Source organism: Rana temporaria, chromosome 4, assembly GCF_905171775.1.
Source record: "Rana temporaria chromosome 4, aRanTem1.1, whole genome shotgun sequence".
In the NCBI taxonomy this organism is placed as follows: Eukaryota; Metazoa; Chordata; class Amphibia; order Anura; family Ranidae; genus Rana; species Rana temporaria.
Window position 1 is genome coordinate 159241621 of NC_053492.1, and position 9859 is coordinate 159251479.

Here is a 9859-nt window from a genome sequence, read left to right on the forward strand (position 1 = left end):
TCATTGGACAGAGCGATCAAGTGGTAAAGGGCCACTGGAACTGGTCCTTTACCCTGATACGTGACGCGCCAGATCCCAAGAACCGGGGGAGCACAGACACTCTTGTGTGTGCACCCCAGAAGGCGTGTAGGAAGCGCAATTCTGAGAGGATGCCATTGTATGCCCTCCCAGAGATATTCAACTGCACTGTAGCCATCATTCAGCTATGACCCGGTTAAGCAGCTTTTTCCTGCCTGTGCATGAGGCAACATACTCTGTATTGTCAAAAGAGCTTGAAAGTCAAGGAATTTGTTTGCAACACAGCATATTAATTGCGATTTCTAACTTTGGAGCCACACCATCATATATTCTGAATGTTATTGTATTATGACAGCATCTTTCGTGTATAATTGTATGTCTACAATAAAAGTAATACTTAATAAAAAAATAAATTCATAATAAATATTTGCAGCATCAGGTGAAAATGTTGTATTAATTCTATGTAATATACAATTCTATACATTTCTTGCATCACACAGAGCAAACCATTCAAGTGAAAAAACAAAAAAAAAGACAATATACCAATATTAGGAAAAAAAATTGAGTTTTCTGCTTTATCCCTAATTTAATTTGAAAATACTGACTGAATAAACAGGTATAACAACATATATGGTTAACACTTCACATTTTGTGCAGAATATTCTTCTTAGAACAAAGTGCAGTCATCAATGTTAGAAAAATAGAAGTCTTTTACTTAATAGGCAGTTCACCATACTTTGCTGCAAACTCCTTTTGTTCTGTTGCCCAACAAGCATTTGTAATCGATTGCATAAATCTACAGGGCATTTTTTTAAATTTTCTATTAGCAACTTTGGATAGTTCTTAATAAATAACATACAGACAGACACACATACGAGTTATTATTCTTACTGTCATTATGAAAAATCGATACTATGTTGGACTCAAGGTGCATTTAAGTGCTATAGGTCACACTATATGTTCTAGAATTTCCGCGATGTTTTAAGTCTTACGCTCTGCTTTGCAATGTTCAGGGCATCATCTTTTGATTTCTTCACAAATTCAGACACTTTACTAAATCCTTCTGCCAGGCCTTGGCCTGAGAGGGCACAGCATGGCTGGACATACCAGTCCCGGTCCGAGCAATGCTTTTTCATGTTAAATTTTCGTGTGATCTCTTCTGCATCAAGAGCCCCAGGAAGATCTTGTTTGTTAGCCAGGACAACAACAGGCACATTCTTTATTAGTTCATTCTGCAGTATACGCTGAAATTCCTTTTTCGACTCATCTAAAGTTTCTTTGTTAGTACTGTCCACCACATACACCAGTCCATCTGTATTTTCAAAGTAGTGGCACCAGAGTGATCTTAATTTCTCTTGTCCTCCAACATCCCATATGGTTAATTGTAGGCGCTTCGCTGTCTGAATCATCTCCACGTTGAAGCCAACTGTCGGAATTGTTGAAAAAGGTTCTTTGAATTTGAATTTGTACAACACAGTTGATTTACCAGCTGCATCCAAGCCAAGTATGAGTATTCTGGCTTGTTTAATTTTGGAGTGTACAGAGACAACCTGCCCCATGTCTTTCTGTCTTTGTTTCTTGTTTTTAAACAGCAGAAATAGGTGAAATGTTTGGCATGGTCACTCGTAGCAGTGAGAACTGTCTACTTATAGAAAGGCTTATCAGAAAGGTGTATTGTTTATGAAGGTTTAACGTCCACTGCCTGTCACAAAGGTAGAACTGTCAGAAGCAATAAAAGCATAATCGATAAAGGAAACCAAAGTTCAAAGTATGAGAGAGTGAGGTGTGAATACAGCACTTTCTAATACAATAAAACTAGTAAAGTTTACTTTAAAATAAATAGGTTATAATAAAACATCTTACCTATGGTTGCTACAATACTAAGTGACGGAAACCAAAATCTTTTTGTTGTAAATTATTGTTTGCTTCCAAAAAATGTTTTCTCACTTCAAACCATTTTTAAATGATTCCTGTTGGCCCAAATTCACTATACTGTATACAGTATGTACTTAATAAGTGCTACAAGTAAACAATTTACAGTAACATCAGCACATCCTTGGCTGCAGTCATCAAACCTATTTACAAGGAAATGTAACTGCAATTGCAAATGTATTTACTTAAATGAAAGAAAATGTAATATTGTGATCTCATTCGCTAATCCTGAGACTGAAGCGAGAGTGGATCTTCACAAATAACAAGCAATCAACTTGTACTGTATATCTACTGTAGACTTATAGCAGCTAATCCAGTCCAGAATGTAGACTGTTTTTCCCATAGAAAGAGGGCTGTTAGTGTGCAGTGCCCTAGGTTATTACCTTGTTGTACTCAACATCTATTATAATGGGTCTAAGAATTACAGTAGGTTCCGGTTCACCTATATCATGGGTTTGACTTCAATCCTGGGGGATCAAGATTCACTCGGGAGAATTTTATTAAACCATAATGCACTTCATAGCCTTTGAATTGTGGTCAGCGGGTTTAGAATGGCCAGTAAGGGGGTTGGAATGGTTAAGTTGGCTCCCTCAGTATAAAAGATATGGGGCACAGAGCAGCCATAGTGCCATTGAATTGGAAGCTGATCCAGTGAAAGCCTAGGGAAAACTGACAAAATGCATAGGGAAACATTAGGGTCACTTAAAAAGGCACTCCAGTCAAGATAAATAAAAAAATCAACAGTTACAAATACTGTAGCTGCTGACTTTTAATACAAGGACACTTACCTGTCTAGGGATCACGTGATGTCGGCACCCCGAGCCAATTTGTGAATCGGCTTCCAGTGCAGGCGCTGGCATCATAAGTAAGGGAAACCTTACTGCGCTTTCAGAATGGTCCTGTCGTCTTCTGGTAGCGGGGGGAAGGAGGAGGGGCCGGAAATGATGTTGATTGACGATCTTACCCGGAAGTGGGAAGAGGTACCTGTCAAAACCAGGTACCCCCCCCAAAAAAAAGTGCCAAATGTGGCAGTGGAGGTTCCCCTTTTTGGTGAAGCTCCACTTTAAGAAACTTTCATACTGATTGTGAGCTCTTTTGGAAATCAGCTCCTTTGCTGTCTTCTTTTTTTTTATTATTATTATTGGGTGCCATTTTTGCCTTTAAATTTATTTTGCAGTTTATTTGAGGTCAGTGATCACTGCTAGCTTTTGTCCTGTCCATGGTAAACTTTTTTTTTTTCCTGCAAGGTTCCTCCTATAAAATATGAGGTCTTGTTTCAGAAGTTGGTAGTTTTGTGTTTTCATTTGTTTTGGGTTTATAATGTTTTCTATTTTATGTTGTTAGGGGCATTTTTTTGCTGCAAGCATTGTCTTTAACCACTTCAGCCCCCGAAGATTTTACCCCCTTCCTGACAGATCCCTTTTTACAATTTGGCACTGTGTTGATTTAACTGACAATTGCGCAGTCATGTGACGTTGTACCCAACCAAAATTTGTTTCCTTTTTTTTTCCACAAATAGAGCTTTCTTTTGGTGGTATTTGATCACCTCTGCGGTTTTTATTTTTATGCTATAAACAAAAAAAGAACAACAATTTTGAAAAAAACAAACAAACAAACAATATTTTTTACTTTTTTCTATAATAAATATCCCCAAAAATGATTTAAAAAAACAAATCAGTTTAGGCCAATATGTATTCTTCTACATATTTTTGGTAAAAAAATAGCAATTAGCGTATATTGATTGGTTTGTGTCTACAAACTATGGAAAAGATTTATGACATTTTTATGGCATTTTTTTTTTTACTAGTAATTGCTTCGATCTGCGATTTTTAGCAGTACTGCACCATTGCGACACGTTTGACACATTTTTGGGGCCATTGACATTTATACAGCGATCAGTGCTATAAATATGCACTAATTACTGTGTAAATGTCACTGACAGGGAAGGGGTTAACACTAGGGGGCAATCAAAGGCTTAACTGTGTGTTCCCTCAGTGTATTCTAACTGTGAGTGGATAGGACTGACTAGGAGACGAGACAGATCGTTGTTCTTACTTAGTAGGAACATACGACATGTCTCCTCTCCTCCGACAGCACAGGGATTTGTGTGGTTACATCAGGTCCCGCGCATGTGCCTCCGGCAGCGCGTGCGCCCTCTAGCGGCTCTTAAATGGAAGCCTGTATATATACATACGGGATTTTTCCCAGGAGAGCCATTGTGCCACAATAAATCTGTGTGAGCCAGTTAAAAACAATGGCTTTTGTATCAGGGGTGGTATTTTGTTTTTTAGGGTTTTTCTATCTATTTTTATAGGGCCTTTTTTTAAGTTAGGTTTGCCTTAAGCAGAGAATTACCTTATAATTAACTTATTAACTTAAAACTTACCACCAATTCTTGGAGCTGTCTTGTTGGCAGTACACTGCTGTACCATTTAAAAGAAGAACAGTTAAAGGATCACTAAAGGAATTATTTTTTTTAGCTAAATAGCTTCCTTTACCTTACTGCAGTACTGGTTTCATGTCCTCATTGTTCGTTTTTGCTTTGATGTTGCTGTAATTCTGCTGTGATCTCCACACTTCCTGGTTGTCTGGCTCCTTATAACCACAATACTGGGAGCTTTTCACGGTGGTCTAAGCTGTCATTACTGTGTGTCTAAAACTTAACAGAACCAATCAGATTCATTTTAAAAACAAAACACTGCCCTGGATTTGTTTGTTTTTGTTCTGTGTGTCTCTCTAGTTCACAGGAACATGAAACCAGTTTAAAAGTGAAACTAACCTGCAGGTACATTATAGGATTTATCTATTTGTAATCATTTTTAAAAGGAATCGGTTAACTTTTATGTCTCTATACCCTGTAAACAGTCATTTCAGCAAACATTTTTTTTCCTTTAGTGACCCTTTAAGTACAAGAACAGTGTGCAGCTAAGCCACCTCCAAATATATCACTATTCACTATACCCCCTCCCCTCATCACCATAGATCAGTGTTGCTAATCTTCCTTTCAAAAAGTAATTAGTTACAGTTACAAATTACTTGTCCGAAAAAGTAATTGAGTTAGTGACTCAGTTACTACATTGGCAAAGTAATTAGTTACTCAGCAAAGTAAATGCGACTAATATTTCTCACTTTCTTTATTATAAACCTAACTGAATATATGGTCTCTCTTGATTAAGTGCTTACAACCCCAGCTTTACAAGACATTCTGTCTCCTGGATACCTGATTATCATTTGTTCAGTTTAAAAAAATACACCTTTATGTCTCAAGCACATTATATTTGAAATTCTGTAACTTTTTGAATCATGTTGGAGAATACAGTACAGGGGATTTAGAATCCTACACGATTACATACACCTAGTCATTCTTCATCTATTTAGTTTGTCTGGTCTAACAGGTTGTAAGCCAATAAAGAAAGAGGACAAAATTGGGATTACACATCAACTAAAGCTCTGTCATTGTCTTCCATAGTTACAGACGGAGAGAACCACAGAACTGATATTGCTTGAAAATCTTAAAAGACTCCAATTATCTGTCTATAACAGCCTGTTATATATACAGATAATTTGAGTCTTTTAAGCTTTACAAGCAATATCAGCAGTCAGTCAGCTCAGCAGTAGCACAAAGTTCATATTTCACCAGGCCTTAGACTAGGCCGCTCTCTCCCCCCCCCAGTTCCAATCCGATCCTCGGCTCCTCACCTGCGCAGGGGCCACAGTCGGTCGGTGCTGGTCTGCTGGCGCTCTCAGGTATCCCCGGAGTCCGGACCGGTGGTGGTGGAGCGGAGCCTCCGCGGGGGCCGGGGGAGATGTCGGCGGCTGAGTGTCGGCTCGGCTGAGGAGTGACTCAGGTGAGGACTCTAAGGAGGTGAGCGCCAGACTCCCTCGACACATCCGTCACACGACACTGCTGCAGACGGCCACGGGCGGGAGACTCCAGGCGCGTGCATGCGCCAGCGCCACCCATGAGTCACGACGTCGACATGGCGACAAATCAAGAGGATGATGTGACCCAATCACAATCAGGCCAGCTACATCCCGCCCTGCCCCTGACAGAGTGACTGACAGTCAGACGTACCGACCGTGTCACACTCACAGACATGATCAGACATGACCCCCTCAGTTAGAGTCTGCACGGACTGCCCCCACCCGCGCGCGCTCAATGTAATCTCGGTAACGCTGCCCAAGTAATAGGAATGGCGTTGCCGAGAGGGTAAGAGTAATCTGGTAGATTACTCGTTACCCTTAGGAGGCCAATCGTTACGTAACGGCGTTTATTTAAATGCCGTTACTTACAACACTGCCATAGATAAAGTAAAAGTTAGGCATACATTAGTTAGGCCTACTATTCTTAAAGTATAACTATAGGCAAAACATTTTTTGTGGAGAGGGATTAAAAACATCTGTCAGTTCTTAACACCTTCTGTGCCCTGCTAGGGAGACTAGGGAGATTCATACTCTCTATTTTTCCTGTTTACCATTGTCATTGAAAGTGGAAGTAAAGAAAATCCCAAATTTTGGGTTGTCCCTAGAAAAGTAGGGGAAATCTTCCAATGGGGACAGTAGTTATGGTGACCTGGGGGTCCCCAAGAAATTCCCCTAATTTGCAGGGATTTCCTCTCACTTGCTGTTTGGTTATGGACAGGCAGTGAAGGCAAAATTCTGCAATGGGGCACAGATGGCGAAGAAAAATCAGACTGGGGTTAAAACCCTCTCTTACTCTACCCAAAATGAAAAACGTTTTGCCTATAGTTTTACTTTAAATAAATCTGTCCTGCTGCTTGACAGTTTTACACTGCTGTATCCTCTGAAGAATGTTAAAGGCTAAGTTCATCTAGGAGCATATTACATGTTACACACATATTTAGGGTGCAACATATAACACGCTCCTGTTTACCCACCTCCTGCCACCAGTGCTCCTTTCTCTTGACAGGGGATTTCTCTCCACACTCGCTGTCTTTGAAAACAGTGCTACTCTGTGGGGGTTCTGCCCACACAGCCACGTCAATTATTCACAATTTCCTGTTAATCAAAAAAATGCCACAAGTAACGTTAGCCACCATGGCAGAAAGCTTGTAGTTCTCAATCAACTGCAAGGGCCCTGGTAAGTGATCTCTTAGTTTATTGATTCTTCCTGCTGGTCGGTAACTGTCTGCCCATATGTGAGATACAGGCAGACAGCTGACTGAGAGTCTGCAGAATCTTTGCACTGCACCTGCCATTTGCTGATCACGGTGCAATGTTTTACTGCAGTGTAATAAAAAATTATAAATGCACATTTTTTACCTGCAAAATATGTGCATTTATTATGGTTTTTTTTTACCCAACTTATTAGGAATAATTTATTCCATACAAAGTAACCAGTACTTTTAAGGTATTATACTAAATGCAACAACACACTCTATTATCAAGTTTTATTGCAATATCAATCAATAAAAAAAAAAAATTCTGCATGACCATGAAAATCAACAAGGTATAGGTAGTAGACCATAAAAACACCAAGTGTTATGCAAAAATATAAATAAAAATATAAAAAAATGTTTTATTGATATCTAAACAGCAAACAAAAAAACAAAAAACCTCCCGAACAATGAAAATTCAGTCCCCAACAATGCCTTTAGGGATAAAAGAAAAAATGTAGCGCTAATGATACAATAGAAACAATAGTTTCTCATTAAGTAAATAAGTGAATAAATAAATAATCACTGTACTGAAACAGTAAAAATGGTGACAAGCAAGGGGGAAGAAAACAAAGACAAAGAATCCTCAACAATTAGGATTAAAGAAAAATAGAGAGAGATATGCAGTCTCTATCTTAGCGAGGGTCTCCCAGAACGTACCTGCTGACTGATATGCAAATGGTAAAAAAGGGCAATATGGGAAGGGGCGAAAAGTGTTTTTGGGGCTCTGTTTTCTTTTCCTTTCTCCCCATATGCTGTTTGGAGCCTTTCAGTTCCATTTGTCCCATCCCCCCAAGGAATAATATCACCATCCCCTCCATTTGTTGGTTTTGAGGGTAGACATCTTGGGAGAAAAAAGCTGACTAGAAACGACGTAAAAGAATGCTCGTACGTTCGTGGATCGTCGGAAATAGCTAATTTGCATACTCGACGCGGAATACGACGGGAACGCCACCCAGCGGACGCCGAAGAATTGCATCTAAGATGCGAAGGCATACGAAGACGTACGCCTGTCGGATCTAACCCAGATGCCGTCGTATCTTGTTTTGAGGATTCAAAACAAAGATACGACGCGGGAAATTTGAAAGTACGCCGGCGTATCAGTAGATATGCCGGCGTACTTTCTTTGTGGATCTGCCCCATAGACTTTTTATGAATCTTTGTTTCTTTAAATATTGTTTCAATTTTCAATAAGCACCCCTAAAATCCCATTCTCTTTCCCCGAATTGGGGTTACTCCATATACCTATATACAGGTATGTAAGTGCTATTGAACAACAACTTCATATGAGTGTTTGCTCTATATATTATTTATCAATATAATAAGGCCCTGGGAACTCCTCCTGGTCAAAGCCACCCAGGAGGCAATGTAAGGGAGAACATATGTTAGGAAGGGCAAAGTTATCAGAGATGAATTCAGTCACCCTGGACCACAGGGGACGTATCCTAGGGCATTCCCAGACCATGTGGATAAAAGTTCCCTCTGCCCCCTTACATTTGTAACATTCTGCAGAGTCTCTTTTGCTCATTTGAAACAGTCTCTCCGGTGTGTAGTACATCTGGTGGAGGTATCTAAGCTGGATCATTCTATCCGTGGAGGATATAACAGAGATAAGATATGCATCCAGAACCTCCTGGCACAGCTCCTCAGACAGCTCCGGGAAAATGGTCACCCAGCGAGACCTAGTCTTGGCAATCAATTCAGGGTTCCCAGGGCCCACTTCCCTATAGTATCTGTAAATGCATTTAGTGGTATCAGGATCAATCAGGACCTTTTCCAGAGCCATATCTTGTACCCTAACCCCCCCCCCCAAAACTGTGTCAAAGCTGCATAATGCAGCTGAGCATATCTGAAATGCCAAGTCCTGGGTATGCCAAACTGCTCCTTGTGCAAAGGAGGACAACCTACCGTCCTGATATATGTGATGAAAAAACTTGACACCATATCTAGCCCATATATATCCATCCTCCAATTTAAATAACTGTCTCAGTGATTTATTGCAGCACCACAGAGGATTATTGGGGGACAGCCATAGGGGCTCATTACCCATCCTCGTGTGCACATTGATGAAATACCCTACCAGGGAGTGCCATAACATAACCCACCTTCCTACCTGAGACCCCCCTCCCAAGTTTTCTTCTTTTACTTTGGATAGGATGTATCGAGATCCAACAGGGGATATGTTTGATAACAGGATCCTCTGACGGGAGACCCATTGGGTTTACAGTTTAAGGACAGGGATTCCCATGGCCTCAATTCAATTTTGAATTTCATCTTACTCATTCTTCTTGTGTTTTGTCCTGCAGGCACATGCCAAGTGGTTGGATTTATGTTTATAATGTTGAAATCTATTTCATGTAATGATTATTATGGTCTTAAGTAGAATCAATAAAAGCTTATGTTATACTCTAAACCAGGCATGTCCAAAGTCCGGCCCGCGGGCCTATCGCGGCCCGCGTTCCGGTTTTGAGCGGCCCGCCTGGTTATTTGGATGTATATATCTTTTGTGGCCCCAACGATCTCCCGGCGCCGGGGGCCATAAAAGATATATACTGTAATGATTGCTGCCTTGGAGGTGACAGGAACAGGACGAGTGCAGTGCAATGCATACAGGAGTATTTCCTGTTAACGGGCGGGCTCTGTAACAGGAAGTCTCGGCTCCTGCGCTGCCATTGGACGGCTGTTCTGTCCATCACAGGAGGCGGGACTTTTTATTAAAGAGGCCACAGTGT

At 40.5% G+C, this 9859-nt stretch overlaps 1 protein-coding gene across 1 annotated transcript; it reads right to left on the reverse strand.

Annotated features, from left to right (window-relative positions):
* Nucleotides 1–444: 444 nt before the first annotated feature.
* Nucleotides 445–1721, reverse strand: ARL14 (ADP ribosylation factor like GTPase 14). The gene has a single exon (XM_040347458.1). It carries the CDS (start codon nt 1575–1577, stop codon nt 981–983), a length of 597 nt encoding a protein of 198 aa, XP_040203392.1. The 5' UTR covers nt 1578–1721; the 3' UTR covers nt 445–980.
* Between the last annotated feature and the right edge of the window lie 8138 nt (nt 1722–9859).

Excerpts from the sequence above, each read along its gene's own strand:
- ARL14 (XM_040347458.1), bottom strand. The coding sequence starts at position 1,577 with ATGGGGCAGGTTGTCTCTGTACACTCCAAAATTAAACAAGCCAGAATA.